The sequence below is a fragment of the Delphinapterus leucas genome, chromosome 3 (assembly GCF_059928025.1).
Source record: "Delphinapterus leucas isolate spDelLeu-1000000601 "Yukka" chromosome 3, BTC_Dleu_Yukka2, whole genome shotgun sequence".
Taxonomy (NCBI): domain Eukaryota; kingdom Metazoa; phylum Chordata; class Mammalia; order Artiodactyla; family Monodontidae; genus Delphinapterus; species Delphinapterus leucas.
The window spans coordinates 116,194,870-116,215,848 of NC_143131.1; the positions used below are offsets into that span (position 1 = coordinate 116,194,870).

At 45.3% G+C, this 20,979-nt stretch overlaps 1 protein-coding gene across 2 annotated transcripts in view; it reads right to left on the reverse strand.

The window, feature by feature from the left end:
• The window catches only part of KLHL3 (kelch like family member 3), a 111,729-nt gene that overhangs the window by 45,784 nt on the left and 44,966 nt on the right, over positions 1-20,979 (reverse strand). For both annotated transcript variants that reach the window (XM_089909357.1, XM_089909356.1), the window contains exons 5-6: positions 14,842-15,004; positions 869-978 (exon numbers count right to left, since the gene is read on the reverse strand). In XM_089909357.1, the coding sequence (XP_089765483.1) occupies positions 869-978; positions 14,842-15,004 (273 nt within the window). The remainder of the gene's footprint in view (positions 1-868; positions 979-14,841; positions 15,005-20,979) is intronic.

Below are 20,979 nucleotides of genomic sequence, written 5' to 3' on the forward strand. Positions count from 1 at the left end.
GGAGTAAAGAAATTCTTCCTGGTAGAAGAAAAATCTGAACTGTTTGGGAATTCAACCAGGTGAAGAGGGAAGTAGAGAATATTCCTAGCATAGGGTCAGAGATGAGGAAGGCTGGGAAGTAGGATAGATCAGCAGTCACAGATCAGCTACAGCAGGGGCAGAAGTCAAGCTTCTAGCACAGAGGAAGAGGTGTGTGGTCAGTGAGTCAGGGGACTGGGGTCAGGAGACCTGGGTTCTAGTCCTGGCTTGGCCACCGAAAAACTGTGTGTGACCTTCAGCAGTTTCTATCCCCTCTCTGGGGCTCGGTTTCCTCATCAGTAAAAATTCCAATTCCCTATCGGAGTAGATGTTCCCCAAAGGTATGCTCTGGCTTAAATGCTCAGTGATACTCACAAGAGGCTGTGTGGGACTGTGGTTAAGACCAGGTGACATGCAAACCAGCTGAGTGACCTTGAACAAGCTAATTAAATCCTCTGAGTCTGTTTCCTCATCTGTAATGTGAGGACAACAGCGATGCCTGCTTCACAGGGCTGAGGTGAAGGCTGAGTGAACTGAAGAACATCAAGCACTTAGCACAGGGCTTGGCAAACTATAAACGCTTAAGAAAGGGAGGCAAAAAAAAAAAAAAAGGGAGGCAGCTTTGTCGCTATCAACATCATCATCACCATCACTCCTTCTTTAAAGGGTCCATAAAGTGAATGTAGCAGTCGTGGGCCAGAAAGCCTTTTTTTAAAAAAAAAAAAAAAGGACAAAAAAATAAGATCTTTTTTTTTATTTGAAAAAGAGAAAAGGTCTCATTGAACCACAAGTCCTTCCCATGACCACCTCACGAGAGGGGCTCCTGTTTCAAAGAAGGGCCATGTCATACCTTCTCTTCTGAAGAAACGGTCAGCTTGTCACTGGATATCAAGCTGCACACCTGGTCCAGACTTAGGCTAAGAAATTCTTCCCCCAGCATCACCTCTGGAAAGTGCTGCTCTGTTCCAAAAAAAGCAGAAGTTCAGAAAACAAAGTTATAACACACTCCTGCCCTTCCATGAACCAAGGCCATGACAATCTGTGGGATTCAGAGCAGAGTCCTGGGAGCTCTGGGGGAGGCAGGAGGCAGAGAGAAAGGCAGACATCCTGGCTGGAGGGAAACCAGCCTCTTAATTCAGCAGCAAAGGCATCCCCCTGTGTGACCCTCTGTCCTGAACATCATCACAGAGGAAAATGGGGCAGAGAGATGCGCGGTTATATTTTTTCCATGCTCCATGAGATTAATAATGGTGTTGCAGAGAAGCCTCACAGGGGCCTGCCTACTTAATTGAGCTCATTTCCCCTCAAGGCACAGGCTGGCAGAGTTGCAGACGGTGCCCCCTGCAGCTCAGCCAAACAAAAGTGGGTCAGAACTGCTGTGTGGCTCAAAGTCTCCGGGGGTTCTGGTAGGAAGTCAACATTAGAAGGCTGGCAGAAGGGTTCATCCCATCTTGCCCAAGTCAAGCCTGCTATAGTGAGAATCTGGTTCACAAGAAGGCTCAACTAAGCTTTTGTCCAGGTGTGGCACCAACACAGCTGGCACCACCACCACTGGGAACAGTCCACAGCAGCTGAGCCTATAGAGGCTATAAGATGGAGGGGAGTTCGGGGACAACTCGAACAAGATAAAACCCACAGGCCCGAGGACCACACAAGGGAAATGCCAAGGACAATTCCTACCCTGACATTCGCCCAGGCCGCCATCCTGCTATTACAGAGGCATTTGCCAGTGAAAGAGCGTGCACTTCAGAAAGAAGGACCTAGATTCAAGTCCCGGCTTTGTCATTTATGAGTTGTGTCTTTGAGCCAATGGCATCACTTCCCTGGGTCTCATTATCCCCATCTGTACAATGGAGGTAAAAACCACGTCTCACTCCCTCCCATGCTCTGATGAGAGAGGAATTGAGAACGTGTTTTGCAAGCTCCTTCAAAGTGAACCAGCCCAAGGGCTGACAATTCCTGGTGTAGCAGACTCTGGAGGTCACAGCGTCCTTTGTCATTTGCCCCACACCTTGCTCCCTCCTCGGTTCTCACAACCCTGCACCATCGCCCCAGGAGCATCTGTGCTCCTTGCCCTCCAGGCCTCTCCCCTTCCTTCTGTGGTGGCCCCGCTCTGCCCTGAGAGCTTCTTGGATAATTCCAGAAGCTCCCCACCCCCCACTTGGCCTGGCTGGCTCCTGGAGTGAGATTCTGAGTCCCTCCATGCCTGGGAGGCTGCTGAAACATCAACTCTACTGCAGCTGCACAATGAAAAGGAAAATCAGAGCATGCTAATCACACTCATCAACTTCTTAAAAACCAAACAAATGAAGAACTTAAGGTTTAAATACTTTTCTTGCAAAAATCATTTTTAACTTTTTATGTTGTAAGAATTTCAGATCCAAAGAATTCCCATATGCCTTTCATCCAGATTCCCTAAATGTTAATACTTTACTCTCAATGACTGAGTTATAAATAATCTTTTCCATCTTTCACTGGACAAAGAGGGCTCCCCACTTTCTCCCCACCAGCCTAAGGATATAACTGAAGCCACTATTAAAGCTCACCCGTCCTGAGGCTCAGGGATGCTTGTACAAGACAAGACAAATTTAAAAGTCAGATCTTTTACAAACGGAAGCAGCTGTCAAAACGTAAGAAGCTAGCCTTACTTCTCTATATGTCAACAGAAAAAAGCCTTTAGTTAAAGGATAGATTTTAAGTATGACATTCAAAACACCTCCCTAACTATGGGAATATTTAAGACTAGATAGTTATTTTTAAAGTGTCCATTCCTAAAGATTTTTAAATAAAAGCAAGTAAACAATTTTTTTTGGACAATGGGAATTCATTCTTGGCCTGGAGGCTTGGAAAGTAACAGGATTCTCCCTATACACTCTTTCTAGCCCAAGAAGACTTTGGACCAGAGTCTCCCAATGTGTTGGCAACACCCAAGAAACAGCAGAGAGAAAACTGACAAAGTATAGGACAGGGAGGCTCTGTGGACCAGCCTCGGCTGAGCTCAGCAGGTGAGTCAGGAAAACCAGTGCCTACATCCCTGTGGCCCAGAGCCATACCTGGTCTTCCCACCTTTATCTTTGGTTGACTGAAAAACCTAACATTTGGAGGAGTGAAAAGAACAGGAGGAGGTGAGAAAGTAAAATTCTGAGCTGTAAGGAATTCTTCCTCAGAGCTCAGAAAGCCAAAAGTAGATGAGCTTGGGTTTTGAAAAGGAGGAAAATAGAAGTGCAGTGATGTGTACCCTAGGTGACTTGGTGAACAAACCAGAAGTCCTCAAAGATAAACCAAGGCAGGAAGTAGTCAGCCCCCCACACCTCCCCATCTCTCACACTCTGGGGCATTGCAGGATGTGAATCTGGGTCCCTTCTCTCTGAAGTCAGCTGCTTATTTGCCCATCATGAACCTCCCACTGAAAACCTTCAGAAATCCTCCCAGGAAGGAGCATCTGGTGGGGAGGAGGCAACAAGGGAGGTATTGGGCAGGAGCTTCTCACCCAGGGCTGGCACCCCGAGATCCAGGAGATTTGCGAGGCATGAACAGGGGGACACAAAGAAGGGGCCCAGACAAAAACTCCTTCCCTTCCCCCTTTGGTCTGAGGACACAGGGCCCAGAGTCTGGGGACCAGAGGCCCCTTTCTGTTAGCAACACTCAAGACACAACAGGGCAGAAAAAACAGGAACAGGATACTCTGGCTAACTCAGTTTCCTGGGAGACAGGAGCTCCCCAGAAGACTCTGTACTCAAGTCAGCGCTCTTCCCAGCCTCTTCCTGGAAAGAACCCACTATGCTACCAGAAGATACCACCCTGAGAATCAGCTTCTACCTTTAACACTTGTTTGTTTGTTTGGAGATTTTTTTTAATTTGTTTTGCTTTGCTGTGAATGTATTAAGGGAGAATGTAGTGACAAACTGTGGCTAACAATCAGAAGACCTGGGTTCAAGTCCCAGCTCCACCTCTTACAGTCACTTCTTTCCAGGCTTTGGCTTCATGAATCATAAAATGGGATGGTAATGCCTGACCTCAGTCTCCAGGTTGTTTTGAAGTTCAAAAATGATACTATGTATTAGCCCATTTTGAGATCTATAAGAAACTCTTTAGAAATGAAGGAGGAATATTATGCGCCCATGTTCCTGAGTCACGAAGTCCAGTTCTGTGGGCAGGACTGCTCTCCAACAGAGAAGCGTTTCCGCAGCATCAGAGTCATCCTTTGAGACTGCAGGTCCTGCAGGCAAGGCTGTGGACCTCAAAGGTCTTAAGAGACCTACTTTATTCCACTGAGTTCCACAAACTTTCTAGTGATATAAGTTACTCAATTTCTTCAGATGAGAATACTGAAGCCTTCAGTATTCTCATCTATTAAATAGAGAGAATAATAGCACCTATCTCATAGAGGTGTTATGGGCATTAGATAAGCAAATATATGTAACTCACATTTCCTGAGACCATTGTAAGTGCTCAATAACTGTTCATACATGATGTGCCAAATACAGTGTTTCTTCAAAAAATGAAGAAAGCAGAGCCGATGCCTACAAGGAGGCCACTGGCTTACAAAAGGGTAAAACAAGGCACCAGCAACTTCAACCCAAAGTCCACAGGGCCATGACTGGGAGAGGCACTCCAAGTTAAATAAAAGCAGGCAAATTCAGAGCATGACTAGAGAACAGCAATAGCTCAGTCTAGCTAGAGGGTAGGCTGTGTCTTCATTCATCTAACTAATATGTATAGAGCATCCTGTGCCAGGCTCCCAGAGATGCAGGAGAGACAGGCAAGGCTCAATCTTGGGGGACGGGTGAAATATGCAGGGGCGTAGTATCTTTCAACCATGGGCTAGCCCCTTGAAGGGGGACTCTCCAAAATAAACTCTAACTTTTCTTGTCTTTTTGCTTTTTTTTCCTTTAGGGAGGAGTGTAAACAGGAAAAAAAAACAGTCAATTAATTAACCATTCTGACTGAGAGTCCCAATTAACCAGGCTTCACTATAAGTAGCAAACACTGTTTAGGATCCAAGTTTTGGAATGGAAATAGTGAGTTGTTTAAGTTATTAGGTATTTAATTTTTCTCTTCATTTGACTAAGTTTTTGCTTATGGAATATAAAGGGAAAACATGATTTAAGAGATTATAATAATAACAAAAAATCATAACATTAAGAGAAAATGCAGAATACAAATTTATAGATACTGTTTGGTCACAAATATGTAAGTCTAGAATTTCAGGATTAAAAGATAGCTCTTTATTTCCCCTCTGTACTCAAATAAAAAGTATCATTATAAATATTTTAAAAATCCAAGTTTTGGAAACACTGCTTTGGGAAAGATCTCCAGGGTTCTCCCTACTTGCTGCAAATAATAATAAAGCCTTCCTTCTCCAAAAAAAAAAAAAAAAAAAAAAAATCCAAGTTTTGATTAATGAAACATTAATGGATCTGTACCTGTCCATTTGGATGAGAAATTTTGGAGAAGGGGAGGGGCACCAGACAACTGCAAATCCTTTCCCTGGCAAGCAACACACGCATATCTTCCCAATGTTGAAAGGATGAGGAAATTGGGTGGCACATTCCTAGGAAAGGGGGCATATTTGGGTCTTTTCAAGGAAGCAGGCCTGGAGAAAGTTAATGGCTCTTCCTAAAAACAGCTGACACTGTACTAGGTATTTTATATATATTATGTCACTTATATCTTCCAAAAGCCCAGCTGAAGTGAATATCAATATCTCCATTTTACAGATGGAGAAATGGAGGCTTGGAAAGCCTAAGTTATGAGCTTAGTATCATACGGCAGTAAAGTGGTAGAGCCAGGTTTTGAAATTAAGGCTATCTGAATATAATAACAAACATTCTGATAAGTATTATAGTCCTCAAGATAATAAAAACTTGTCCTGAGCAGGCCATTTTGGTAAAATTCAATATAGACATCAGAGCACCCTAAGAATCCCTCTTAGGGATACTGCAGAGAGAGAAAGAAACAGGAACCTAAAGATATTTCTTTAAAAAAAAATCTTAGAGTAGTAGTGTTCTAAACATTTTGGCATCAGGCCTGGATTCAAATCTCAGACCCAGCCCTTGGATTGAAATCTTTCTCTAATCCACCTGTCTTCCAGGCTAGATGCCGTGATATTCTTCTGTGTTCCCAAAGCCACCCAAATAGGAAGTTAAAATGTTCATACTGCTAGTCAACCTGTCTTACCACCTGAGGTCTTCCTCTCATACTGGGACTATGAGTCCCATGAGGGCAGGGTCTGTCTCATTTGAATCTGTCTGTGTGAAGGTGAATCCTCAGTGTCCAGGACAATGTCTGCAGATACTGAGCTCTGCAATTACTGTGCTCCCTTGTCCATTCTTCAGGACTGCCTAGGGCTCAGGCAACCTCTCAATCAAGTCCCAAGTCCATTTCTCCCTCTTGATGGGATGAAATAAACCTAAGCCTTTGATCAGGTTCAACTAAACTACAAGCCCAGACAATAACCCATCTATGACTTCTTTGACCTGCAGGGACGAAATGAACCCAGTTATTCCAGGGCCAGTGGCCCCAGCATAAAAGGTATGAGTCCCTTCGAATGGAACCACTGATCATGCTCCCAGGAATGAATGGCTGACACAGGTGGACACACAAACAGAATCAAAACATTTTAGCAGGGTAAAAAAAGAAAACAGCTGATTTAAATTTCTCTCTCCATTATCCTATTTTGGGAGGGCAGAGGTAAGCTTTCTTGAATCAATATTTGGCTTTCAAGGCCCACAGTTTCCTTGCTCCAGGGAGAAGGCTCAGCTCCCACAGAGAAGTAACACAGATCTACCTTGACCTCTTCCCACAAGGGGTCACGACCACCAGCCCTCAGACTCTAAATTTCACTGACTCCACTCTCCCAGGGATGGTGGGATACAAGCTCTCTTTCCACGTCGACCTAATTCCAGAAGTATATATGTTGTACCTCCCCTTTCTCTCTATCACACACACACAGAGCAAAGGGCTATATCAAACCTACCCAGTTATCAGTGCTACTGATTCAACAACAACAAAGTTCCCTGTTCTCCAGAGTATGGAAGGAACAGGGAAGTTTCCTAAAATCCCAACAAGGAGAACAACTAACAACAAAAAATACCTGCATCTGCACTAATACTTCACTTGCCACCTTCAAGGTAGAAGCAGAGGTAGAAGTGAGGCAACCGCCATGGACAGAGAGGCTGAACTGGCCTGGGAAGATGTGAAAATAAACAGTGGGCTCAGAGCACAGGGCCTGGAGACAGCCTCATCATGAATCTTGGCATTGCCACTCACAAACTATGTGATCTGGAGCAAGTTACTAAACTTCTCTGGGGCTTCCATTTCTTCATCTATAAGTTGGGAAAGTAATAACTACTTCTGATAGTTATGTGGCCTCTTATAGTTATGAAGTGTGTAGCACCATGCCTGGCACCTTGCAAGTGTTCAGAAATGGTAGAAACTCCCACCATGATCATCACCATCATTATTACTTTATGATGCCAAGTTGGAGGCAGCAATTTCACAAGATGACCCTCAGTGAGTCAGAGGTTCGTGTGTTTTAAAATGCTTTGTCAAAGTTTTTTGCTGCCCTTAGTTTAATTACTTCATTCCACGGTCTCAAATGACTCCATCAATCGAAAAAACAGGCCATTTCTCTCCACAAACACGTGAAATTCGATGGCTTTTCCATCCCATGGCTGGAGGGTTTCAGCTCAGCTTTGGCAGACTGATGTGAACAAAATGTCCAAAGAATTTTAATTGCCATTTTATTAACAGGGTCCCATTAATATCCCTCCCAACCAGCTCTGCTGATGGTCCAGTGCATGGCCATCCAATTACCAAATAACAAAGTCCCCATAAACCTGGGCCCAAGCCTCTGAAGTTAAATATTAAGCAGTCCCTGGAAACAATAACAGTGAGATATAAGAAGTCGCAGGATACAATATTAATACACAGAAATCTCCTGCATTCTTATACACTAACAACAAAAGATCAGAAAGACAAATTAAGGAAACAATCCCATTTACCATTGCAACAAAAAGACCAAAATATCTAGGAATAAACCTACCTAGGGAGACAAAAAGTTTTCTTATGCAGAAAACTATAAGATACTGATGAAAGAAATCAAAGATGACACAAACAGATGGCGAGATATGCCATGTTCTTGGATTGGAAGAATCAATACTGTGAAAATGACTACACCACCCAAAGCAATTTACAGATTCAAATGCAATCCCTATCAAATTACCAATGGCATTTTTCATAGAACTAGAACAAAAAATTTTACAATTTGTATGGAAACACAGAAGACTCCGAATAGCCAAAGCAATCTTGAGAAAGGAAAACAGAGCTGGAAGAATCAGGCTCCCTGACTTCAGACTATACTACAAAACTACAGTAATCAAGACAATATGGTACTGGCACAAAAATAAAAATACAGATCAATGGAACAGGATAGAAAGTCCAGAGATAAACCCACACACATATGGTCGCCTAATTTATGACAAAGGAGGCCAGAATATACAATGGAGCAAAGACAGCCTCTTCAATAAGTGGTGCTGGGAAAACTGAACAGCTACATGTAAAAGAATGAAATTAGAACACTCCCTAACACCACACACAAAAATACACTCAAAATGGATTAAAGACCTAAATGGAAGGCCAGACACTATAAAACTCTTAGAGGAAAACACAGGCAGAACACTCTATGACATAAATTGCAGCAAGATCTTTTTTGACCCACCTCCTAGACTAATGAGAATAAAAACAAACAAATGGGAGCTAATTAAACTTAAAAGCTTTTGCACAGCAAAGGAAATCATAAACAAGATGAAAAGACAACCTTCAGAATGGGAGAAAACATTTGTAAATGAAGCAAGTGACAAAGGATTAATCTCCAAAAATATACAAACAGCTTATGCAGTTCAATATCAAAAAAACAAGCAACCCAATCAAAAAATGGGCATAAGATCGAGACAGACATTTCTCCAAAGAAGACATACAGATGGCCAAGAGGCACATGAAAAGATGCTCAACATCACTAATTATTAGAGAAATGCAAATCAAAACTATAATGAGGGGCTTCCCTGAGGGCGCAGTGGTTGAGAGTCCCCCTGCCGATGCAGGGGACATGGGTTTGTGCCCCGGTCTGGGAGGATCCCACATGCCGGAGAGCGGCTGGGCCCATGAGCCATGGCTGCTGAGCCTGCGCGTCTGGAGCCTGTGCTCCACAACGGGAGAGGCCACAACAGTGAGAGACCCACGTACCGCAAAAAAAAAAAAAAAAAAAAAAAAAGCTACAATGAGATATCACCTCACACTGGTCAGAATGGCCATCATCACAAAATCTACAAACAATAAATGCTGGAGAGGGTGTGGAGAAAAAGGAACCTTCTTTCACTGTTGGTGGGAATGTAAATTGATACAACCATTGTGGCAAACAGTATGGAGCTTCCTTAAAAAGCTAAAAATAGAATTACCATACGACCCAGCAATCCCACAACTGGGCATATACCCAGAGAAAACCATAATTCAAAAAGACACATGCACCCCAGTGTACATTGCAGTACTATTTATAATAGCCAGGACATGGAAACAACCTAAATGTCCATCGATAGATGTGGTACATATATATACAATGGAATATCACACAGCCATAAAAAGGAACGAAATTGGGTCATTTGTAGAGACGTGGAGGGACCTAGAGACTGTCATACAGAGTGAAGTCAGTCAGAAAGAGAAAAACAAATATCGTATATTAATGCATACTTGGAATCTGAAAAAATTGGTATAGATAATCTTATTTACAAAGCAGAAATAGAGACACAGATGTAGAGAACAAACATATGGATACCAAGGGGGAGGGGGTGGGAGGAATTGGGAGATTGGAATTGACATATATACACTATTGATACTATGTATAAAATAGATAACCAATGAGAACCTGCTGTATAGCACAGGGACCTCTACTCAATGCTCTGTGGTGACCTAAGTGGGAAGGAAGTCCAAAAAAGAGGGGATATGTGTATACATATAGCTGATTCACTTTGCTGTACAGTAGAAACTAACACAACATTGTAAAGCAACTATACTCCCATAAAAAATTTTTTAAAAAGAAAAAGAAACAGGCTGTGCAAAACACTAGGGTCCTTTTCCCAGTTACCTAGGAGAACTATGATACCATCAGCTGGGGGCAAGGGTCTGAGCAGTCAGCTTCTAACTATGGGACTCACCCTCCCCCAGCCCAGAATAACATATATCACAGCAAAAATCTGGGGGCATAACCCTGAAGGGGAAACTGGACCCAGAGGAAGCAGAAGGGACTGCCACAGCAGGAAGAAAAAGGCCCATTCCAAACAGGAAATCAAATAGGGTGGAAAGAGGTCGTGCTCCAGCCCGGCAGAGGCATGCTGTGTCCACCTTCGCCAGGGGTATGAAGACTTATCAGAAGGCCATCGTCGACCTTAAAAGTAGTTCCTCTTTTAGACAGCAATTTGGCAGTATCTTTTTTTAATGCTCACTCTCTTTCAGCTACTTTATGCTGCTAAGATGGTACCCTACAGGTACAAGCTCACTATTACTTACAAAGCAGCAAGTTTACTCCAAAATATTACATAAAGTAATTCTTGCTAAAGCATTTTATGTAAAAGAAAAAAACTGGTAACATTAATGTTCATCAAGAGAGGACTACTTAAATAAATTGTAGTTCATTACAGTTCATCCCTATGATGCAGTAGACAAAGAGTAAGATGTAGCCGTACACAAGGGTCTGCCAAGAACTCCAAGATATTGTACTAAGTAAAAAAAAAATTTTTTTTTAGTATAATGAGTACAGAAGGCTTCTATTTGTGTAAGTTAAAAAGTGTAATATATACATATTTTGTAGGGATACCCAAGAGAGTGCCCTGCTCCCTTAAGAGGGCCTGGGAGAAGATCAGCTGAGCATTTTATACCTTGTGTCCTGTTTGAAACTTTTATCACGGGTACAAGTTGCTTTTATTGAATACATTCTCTAAAGTTTTAAAATAATGGTATAGAAATATGTCTGCTGACACGGAAAGTTGTTCAGAATATACTGCTAAGATTTTTTTAGGCTGGAAAACATACACGTGGAATGAAAAAGACTGGGAAAGCTATATACCAGGGCGCTGCCCGTGACTCCCACTGGGTAGGATTGTGGTGCTTTTCCTGCTCTTTCTGCCTGTCGGCTGCTTCTGTAATAATCACAGGTGGCTTTGTATTAAGATAGCAATAACAATAGCAATAATAACAAAAAGAAAGCTCATCTTAGAGAAGGAAGAGGAACAGAATTGAGGCACAGCTTGGGGCTATGGACAGGCTAAGGCAGAGGCCAGCTGGCCAGAGACTAGGGAAGAGGGGGAGGCAGGACATACCCAGCTGTGTATCTGCATACAGAGAAACCACAATCAGAAGTTCTGGAAATGGTCCTCCTCCCCCAAAGTGCAAGCAGTCTGCAGCAGGGGCAGTGGTGGTGACCCGAGGAGTCCCATCTCTCCACCAGGTCCCAGCTCTGAGGCTCTCTTACTACAGATGGCGTGAATGGCAGGGAGGCTCCAGAGCACGGCCCTGGGTGGCACCTACTTCTGCAGGGGGCTCACCTCCCGGTCCCCCTGACCCCGAAACCATCCTGGAAACAAGGCAGGATGAACTACCCCCATCAGAGAGAGAAGAAAACAGGCCTAGGGCCACTCAGCTCCAAAGTGTTGGCTGGTGTGACCCCTGGTTCTGATCTGGAAGGTCTCCTCGTAGTCTGTGGGCTAAAATACCTCCTAACTCGAGGCATTGGGCCAGGGAAGCCTCTGACCGCAGGGGCTGATGCTGCCCCTTGTGTGTGACTCTGGCCGGTACCCACACCCCCACAGTTAAAATGGGACGAGGTGGCTGCTCTGTCTCAGCAGGCAGCAATGGCAGAGCCGCCAGGTTCCATCTCAAGTCAATCGGTGCAAGATCAAAGACACAAAGCAGGCCCACAGCAGCGGGTGGGTGCAAGGGAGTGAGCACAGATAATCATTTTGTATTTCCTTCTCCAAGCACTGCACCGTGTGAAGTCTTACCTTCACACTGCTTCTTCTGTCTTCTCATCACGGTCTCATCAACCTCTGCGTTACCACACTACCTTAAAAATACGATTTTTATTTTCCCTGCTGTGCACAGCTGACGGCTGCAAAGAAAACTATCCAGGAGCTGGTCCCAGGCTCCACAGAAGGCCTGAACGACAGGCAGAAGGCTCTCAGCCCTAAGTCACGCTGACCGAGACAGGGAAAGGAGGAGGACTCATGCGTGCAGTGAGGGGGCTGCCTCCACGTGCTCCTGGGAGGCAGCCTCCCAAGGGGGAGGAGAAGATATCCACGTCTCACTTCTCCACCCCAAGATGACTAAACACCCCACATCTAGCAGAGACAGCTGGCCGTCTGTCAACACTACTTGGTTGTTGGGATTTGGTAATTGCATGGCACAGACTTCAAGGCTCACAATTCCGATGGAAGATGCCAGCTCTAGCCACCAACACTCCACAGTTACTGATTCACGGAGCCACCCTACGTCCAAACTGGGCCTGGAAGCCACAGAATGTAGCAGTTAAAAACATGGCTCTGGAGTAAACACTGTCTGGGTTTGAATCCTGTCTGTCTCTTCCAAATGACCTCAACAAATTACTTCACCCCTCTGTGCCTTAGTTTCCTCAGCTGTTGTATGCATTAAGTGCACATAAAATGCTTAGCCCAGGATGTGACCCAAAGTAGAGCTCAGTAAATGCTAGCTAAAAGTAATTCACCAGGACACTGCCTACACACACCCACAATGCTGCAGAACCCAATCACCACGCCCAGATCAGGACCTAGGAGCACCAAGACCACGATATGTTCCCAACTGCATCCTCCCCACTCTCCCACAGGTGAGTCTCACCATCAGACAGTGAAAAGGGCAAAGGGAGAAAACACAGATTTTGAAAGTAGGGGAGAGCCAAGCCAGAAGAACCTGGGAGCCTTTGTTAAAGGTGGGGTTCAGTACACGGCCCAAACCTCAGACGACCTTGTAAGCCAACTACAAAAGGATGTGATACCTGCTGTGTGCATGCAAGCACGTGCACTCTATAGAAGGAGAGGGCTGGGGAGGGGAGACCAGGAAGAGAGACAGAGACCTTCTGGTGTCTAAGCACTGTCCCTTTGCCGCTGCACCAGCAGATGTCCACAAGCTGACCTGGGCCTTGGCCAAGCTCTCAGCTCCTGCTGAAGCAAAGTCTGAACACATCCCTCAAGAAAGTGGCTGGACTAGAGAGGGCCGGACTAGCTACGGCTCCCTGAGAACAGAAAGGAAGTGGGATACAATGCTGGGAAAGGCAGACACAGGAGGGACAGCAGAGAAGCAGGAGAGTCAAGGATTAGGGCCAGGAAGAGTCAGAGGAATTCAGAATTGGGGTGACTGGGGAACGTCCTTCACAAAAATCATCATCACTGACATCATCCTAACAACTGGTCCCATTTGTGTCCTCAGAAACAGACCTCAGGAAGAAATGAGAGTCTGTGTAGGCTCCTGGGCTCTGGGGCTTGATGAGAGCAAAAAAGGATGCTGAAAAACAGAAGAAATGCTTGTTGACTTGTGGATCAAGGGGCTAACACAGCACAGGGAGCTGGCAGGTGGGCAGCCAGCAGGTCCTCAGTTAACTTCCAGACATTAGCTGGACATGAGACACAGAACAGACAGCAGCTATGCTGGCGTTTGTTTGGGCAGGGGGAAGAATGAGAGGCTTTACTGCAAGAGAAGGACGTGGCCATGACTGAATCTATTGATTCATATGACCAGATCTGTTTCCTAGGTCACTCATGACCTTCGTCCTCAAGTTGAAATAAATACCAATGAAGACTTCTTTCCAGCTAAACATGGTGGGCTGAACATTCATGTTCATCACTACTCCCTCTGAAAACCCCATTAAAATAGCAAGATGACAAGCTCTAGCCGGGAGAATGTCTCCAAGAAAAATAAAATGGACTCAACAGATTATCTGATATACTGAGAAGACTGTTCAGTGTATCTGTCTTACAAGAGTTAGCAGTTGTAGCAGTCACTGTGTAAAAGAAAAAGCATTTTATTAACTGCCTTACTGAACAAAAAGTTTTCTGATAAAAAACTAATTATAACTTATCTCAGCTGTAGAAATGATGTTAGAAGAATAAAGAGAGGGGAACAGTGTATGTATATTGAGGGGGACGTCTATGAAAGCACAATTATTCTCCTGTGAGAAGTCAACAGATAACATCTAAAGCTAGTAAGTCCAAAAATAGTGGTACAAACGTTTTATTTAGGTAAATAGAGGTAAATATCAGACAAAGCAGCTTTTAGCTAAATCAGCACATGTATTTTAATTCTTTTAGAATTGCAAGTGAGTGGTTCTAGAGAGCAAGACTTCATGTGGAAAAGCAGAGCAGGAGACTCTTATCATTATAAGCCTTGCAATAGTACTTGACTTTTCCAAATCACGGTCATAGAACACATTGGTCAAAATAGAAATTTTCCTAAATGACAAAGATTTATTTCAAGACCTAGGCCAAATTACTCTTCCCCCACGAAGTCTTCTCAGATCTCCTTCCTCTTCTCTCGTGAAAATCACTGTCTGCACCATTCACCCGACAATTAATCACATTCCACTTGGCAATGAGCTGAACGCTTCTATTGTTAATTATCTTTCCACCTGTGTCTTGTCTCCCTGACTAAATTATAACTTGTTCATAGCAGAGCGCACTTCTCATCATCTTTGAGGAGTACACCACAGACCAGGTTATTAAATCCACAAGTTCAGAGAGGTACAGCCACCCCGCTCCCCATTACCTGCGTAAGCGTTGGCCTGCTGCAGGAGGTCGGTACAGGTGTGCACGTCTGCAAACGCGCGGATACCCAGGCAATTGGTGGGATGCAACTGAGATTGCAGGAAGTCACAGCAGTTCTGGCGAACATCCATGAGCTGCAGCAAGCTGGCTGCTGGGAGCAGCACCTGGAAGAGAAGGTGACATTCTGACTTACAGGATCCCACCGCCAGGGTCTCATCTCCCCAAAGCAGTGTTCTAATCAAACCACACCCAAGCTCAAGGTCTTTGCACGGCTCTCCACTGCCTGCCCAAGTAAGTCCAAACTTCTCGGCCTGGACTTTGAGGCAAGCCCAGCCTTAGTCCCCACTACTCTCCACTTCATGGACCCTAAGCACCAACAGATTCTCTGTCTCCCTACAGACCAGCAGTGCCTCCCAGTGGCTAATGTGTATATGAATTCCCCTTGGGATCTTATTAACATGCAGATTCTGACTCAGTAGGTTTAGGGTGGGGCCCAAGAGCCTCCATTTTGAGTGAGTACCCAGGCTATGCTTGCAGCTGCTGGTCCATGAACCACACTTTGAGTAACAAGACCCTTATAGGCTGAGTGTTTGTGTCCCCCGCAAAAGTTTATACATTGAAGCCCTAACCCCAAATTTGGGCGGTATTTGGAGATAGGTTAAAGGAGGTCAGAAGGGTGGGGCCCTAATCCATCAGGGCTGGTGCCCTTATAAGAAGAGAAATAGATACCAGAGTTCTCTCTCTCTCTCTCTCTCTCTCTACCACACAAGGACACAAGGAGAAGGTGGCCTTCTGCAAGCTAGTAAGAAAGCCCTCACCAGAAACTCAATCAGCTGGAACCTTGATCTTGTACTTCTAACTTCTAACACTGTGAGAAAATTAGTTTCTGTTGTATAAGCCATCCACTCTGTGGTATTTTATTACAGCAGCCCAAGCTAAGACAAACTGGTCCTCCTACCTGGAGATTCACCTGGAGAATTTTTAAAATACTGATGCCTGGGTCTCACCCCCAAAGATTCAACGTAATAGGAATGGGGTGTAGCCTGGACAGTGAGATATTGCTAAAGTTCCCCAGGTGCTTTTAATATATAGCCAAGTTTAGAACCACTGCCCTACAGCCTTTAGCTACTGTCTTCACTCAAAGATCTTTATTGACTTGTTCACAAGCTCATTCACCATTTAATTACTGAGCACCTGTGGGCCCGCCTTTGTGATTCAGTGGTAGGTAAGCAAGAGAAATCGAACCCCTGATCTTACAGAGTTTATCATTTACTGGAACAAGAGCATCATCCCCAAATCCACTGGGACTCAAACAGACACACTCTACTCTCCCATCCAACAGATAAATAATAAAGAACATTTCTGAGTACATTCTCAGCAAAAGGAGAGCTAAGTTTCCTTTTAAAAGGTCATGAGACACATGAGTATTTATACTGTATCCTGGAAGACAGAAATAGTTCCTGCTCAGGTGTGTGTGCATGTGTTTTTCCTAAAAGCCAGGGAAGACTAGCTTGAACAGGCCAGATGGGTGCTCAGACTGTCAACCCTGGTCAAGCTCCCTAGGACTTTGCCACAGCTGCCAAAGCCTGCCCTCGGATCAAAAACCATGATCGTTGTCAGAGTCCTTCTTGACACCAGCTCTGCTACCCCTCCCTCCCGACCCTGTGGGAGGGGTAGATGTTCTGAGAGTGACTTAACAAAAAGAAATTCAGAAAAAAAAAAATCAGAGCAGAACAGTTTGGCTTGAGACTGCATCGCTCAGGGACCCCCAGCATCCATTTCACCCCAAAACAACCCCCGTGTCCTGGGCCTTTGCTCTCAGCTGCCCCCCTGACTCTCAGGGAGAGTGTCTGGGCCAGCCAGACTCCAGGTATTCCCATCCACACGGGCTTGCCCGGGAAGACAAGGGCTGCAGATGCATTTGATTTCTTGACTCAGGGCACTACAAAAGTTTTTTTTGTTTTGTTTTGTTTTTTTTGAGTGATTTAAATTCTGGAGGCTGACGGTCTCCCAAAACAGCTCTGAGCCTCATCTCTAGCCCTCCTCACCTCCATGGGCTAAGGCCAAAATCTCTGCCCCACTGCCCATTCTTGGGCCTTGTCCCACCACTAGGGTAACCAGCCATCCAGGTTTGCCCCAGACTGAAGAGTTTCCCAGGACACAGGGCTTTCAGTGCAAAAACTGGGGCAGTTAGCCACCCTTCCTCATTCCTGCCCACACACAGATGCCACCAAGAGCCTCCACTAACAGTGGTCCTGCTCCCAAGCTTAAAATCCTGCTCTCAAAGGGAAGCTCTTCCTACCTGCAGGCTTAAACCTCTCCCTCACGATAGCCAAATTCTAGAAAACATCTCCTCTCTCCTTCCTCTGCCCTCTCTCTTCCACTACCCTATATCCCCAGCAATACAACAGTAAATTACCATCCTGTCCTTGGTATTTTCTGAACCACTGATTCATTCCAGAGAAGGAAAAAGATAAGATCACCCGTTCTGGAGACTTTGAGACCGTAAGTGAACATAGCCAGGCTCCAAATCTGACCACCTGAGCTCCATCCCCACTAGACAGCCACGTCCCCACGGAGCAGCCATAAACTGGGAAACTCAATTAACCTGTGAGCTTGCTCAGCCTAGCCAAACAGATTCCAGGACCAGATTAGTCTCTCCCTGAGAGTTAAGTGGAGAACCATTAACCATTCTTGCTGAATACATACCAGGAATGGAAAGTCGTGTTCCAAACCCCCAAATGACCTCCATGACACCCGCCCTGACCAGCACCAGCTATAAACCCTAGAGTTAGGGCCATAGGTTAACCAGCCATCCTGGTTTGCTCAAACTTTGCCAGTTTTAGCACTCAAAGTCCTGTGTCCCAGGAGAGCCCTCAATCCTGGGCAAACTGGGCTGGTTGTTCACCCCAGAGACCAGAAACTTGCATCCAGTTACACTAAGAAACCCTGGTGGAGAGGAGTAATCCAATGCTGTCCAGCATACACCCTACTTCGGGCGTGGCAAGATCCCAAGGGTCAGGTGTGATTAGAGGCCGAAATGGACAGCAGCCCTTTAGGTCCGCAGAGGAGGAATTTCTGAGACTCCAATCCGCCCCCAGATTGCATACCCGCCAAGCCAAGATGCGATCACGCCAGGGACACACGCCTCCTCCGCCTCCCTGTCCTCTTCTCCCCCACAACGACAGCCACAGTTTGGGGCTTAATTTTTCAAGCTCATGACAACCATCCAAAGAAATGAAATAATAAATACTTTCTGAACACATTCCTTAGATTATACTTTCAGTTTTTAGAACCTCCCTGGATAGAGCTACCCACACAGCTTTCAACTTTCCTACTGTTCACAAAACCCACTTCACAGACAAAAATGATCAGGCTTTCCACCTCTCCACACACCCTCCTCCCATCCTCTTTGGGTCCACTTCTGCCCGAAAGCATTCCCAAGGTGACTTCCCAAAATGAGCGGGGCTGGTGGTTTCTCTAATTGCCCCTTCCCTCCTTTCTCTTTGATCTTATGCTGCGATCCACTTGCTTCATACAGGAAGGCATGAAGAAAAGCAAAGGGATTCAGAATGCTGAGGAGGGTTTAGAGGCTGGAGGATGTATCACTGCTCAAATGCTGAGTCTCAGGGATAAACAGGGGCCTGGTCCAGTAGGGCTCTGGGGGCTGCACACAAGGTGGGTCAACACAAATCCCCAGAGGCTGCAAAAGAAAAGAGAGAGAAAAACGTCCAGGAGGTGGTCTTTGCTTCCCTCTCCCACAACAAGGGCTAAAAGAGGATTTCCTCTTCTCTTATCTTGCCTGCAACTCGACTCCCTCAAGCGGCAGCAGTAACAAGATTAGGAACAAGAGGCCAAACTCAGGTCCTCAGCTTGGAAGCAAGACTGTCCTGGTGGAATCACTAGGGCCGTTCTGCTTGCCCCCTGGAAGGAGGTTGAGACCTGAGAAGGAGCAGTTGGCTGGAATCGCCGCAGGAAGAGAAGACGACCCTGGGTTAAAAGCTTTCAGCTTGCCTCTCGCCGTCTCAGCATTTTGGTTCTGGGAAAAAAGGCCCTGGAATGACCCTCAGCAGAGAGTTTACAGGTTCCCCTCCAGCTTGCAAATGGCTTCCCTCCATTTTTCACATGCAGGCGCTGTTTTGTTTCTTTTCCTCTCCCTCGGATAACATGAAAACACAGCAGAGGATATCCCGTCACAGAGTTTAGTTTCCTTTAACAAAAACAAAAGGAAATGCCCTGCCTCAGAATGCACCTACTCCTGGAATTTCAGAGAGGCAGGGCCATGCACAAAGGGAGGGTACCAGCCAGAGGGCCAGGTGGCAAGGCTGCCCAGGGCCTCTGCCCACACCACACAGCAGGGGGTCTGCCTCTGCCAGCACCAGGCATGAGGCCTGGCACAGAAATAGTGCTAAATAAAAATCTACTGAGAGAAAGAAGACAGGGAGAGAGAGGTGTACAGATAGATGAACAGGAGAGCTAGCAAAACAGTACTGTGATTAAATGTGTCACTTAGAATATTTTTTAAATTTTTTTATTGAAGTATAGTGTCACTTAGAATATTGACTTCTCCACTTACCAGCCATGTGACTAAAGGCAAATTACTTAACCTCTCTGTACCTCTGACTCCTCAACAGTAAAATGAAAATAATAGTACTGCCTTAAAGGCTTGTTGTTGGGCTCAAATGAGAAAATACATTTAAAGCAGCTAACCCAGTGTTTGGTGCATAGGAATTCGTCAGTTAAACTGGTTTTTATTATTACTAATTATTACGAGCTGAAGTCAAGATTCTGATCATTCATTTAACAAGAAACTCGAGTTGACCACATCAACAGGGCACAGTGAGCTGGAGAGAGCTGGATTCAAACCCCAACTCCACCCCTTACTACCTGTGTGACCGTGGGTACTACCCACTTAACCCCTTGGAGCATCAGTTCCTTCAACTGTAAGAGAAGAATCATAGTACAACCTTCTAGTGATGGTTACGATAATTAAATGAAATAATGCATGTGAAATAATCAACACATGTTTGTCTTACAATGAGTATCAATAAGTAACAGTTACGACTTGTTACCTCCACCATAGAAGGGCAGCTCAGACTCTCCAAGGTATGTGTGGCTGGGAAGAGATTTAGGGCATCATCTCCCGGTCACTTAACCAAGCCCCAAGTCTCTGACCCTTGTTTCCCCAGGTGCCTCCATGCTCACCGCCTCAGTGCACCAAATCCTCAACACACACTGTCCTCACAGCTTGTGAGCAACTCTCAGCAGGTACATCACAGCATAAGAAGCAACCACATTTTGATCTAAACTTTCTCTTCTCAACTTTTTTTGTTTTGTTCTCCCCCAAGGTCACCCCTGACCAAACCATAGTTTAAAGTGAGGTATAAAAAGGAAAATAGTTGATATATCTGACTGATTCCAAACAATGCAGTTTGCTGAAGGTTCCACATTGTGCTTCTCAGGGGAGCCCCTGAACATGCAGCCCCCTCCCTACTCCCACATACAAATGAATGCAACAGGCCCCTCCAGGGGCTCACACGCCAGCAGGGACACAGACAGGTGGAAGAGGAGGCAGGCCTGACCTCCCAGACCTTCCTTCAAGACCCAGCACACACAACACTTCCTCAGTGAGGCCTGCCCTGACCATCCTCATCAAGGGGGTGATGACCATTGCCTGCTTCCTGGGGACCTCCACCCTGGCCCCTACCACACTGGAGGGCATGCATTTGCCTGGCCACCTGTCTCCACCTTCAGACTATGTGCTCCTTGATGAAAAAGCTTCCGTGTTCACAGTGCTCTCTGTGCCCATACTGTCTGTTGGCACAGGGTGGCACTCCTCTAAGTGCTTTACCTATAGTAATTCATTTAACCTTCATGCCAACCCTATGAGGTTAAGTACGATTATTATGCCCATAATACAGACAAGAATACTGAGGCACAGAGAGGTTAAGGACCTTCTTGGGGTCACACAGCTAGAAAATGGTGGAGTCAAGGTTTGAAGGCAGACAGTCTAACTCATGACCACCCAACAGAATGGGTACTATTATGAGTCCTGTTTTACAGATGAGAAAACTGATCCTTGAGGCAGCATGTCAGGGAGGGTATCAGAGAAGCTCTAGTAGAAAGGAAGCAGAACAAA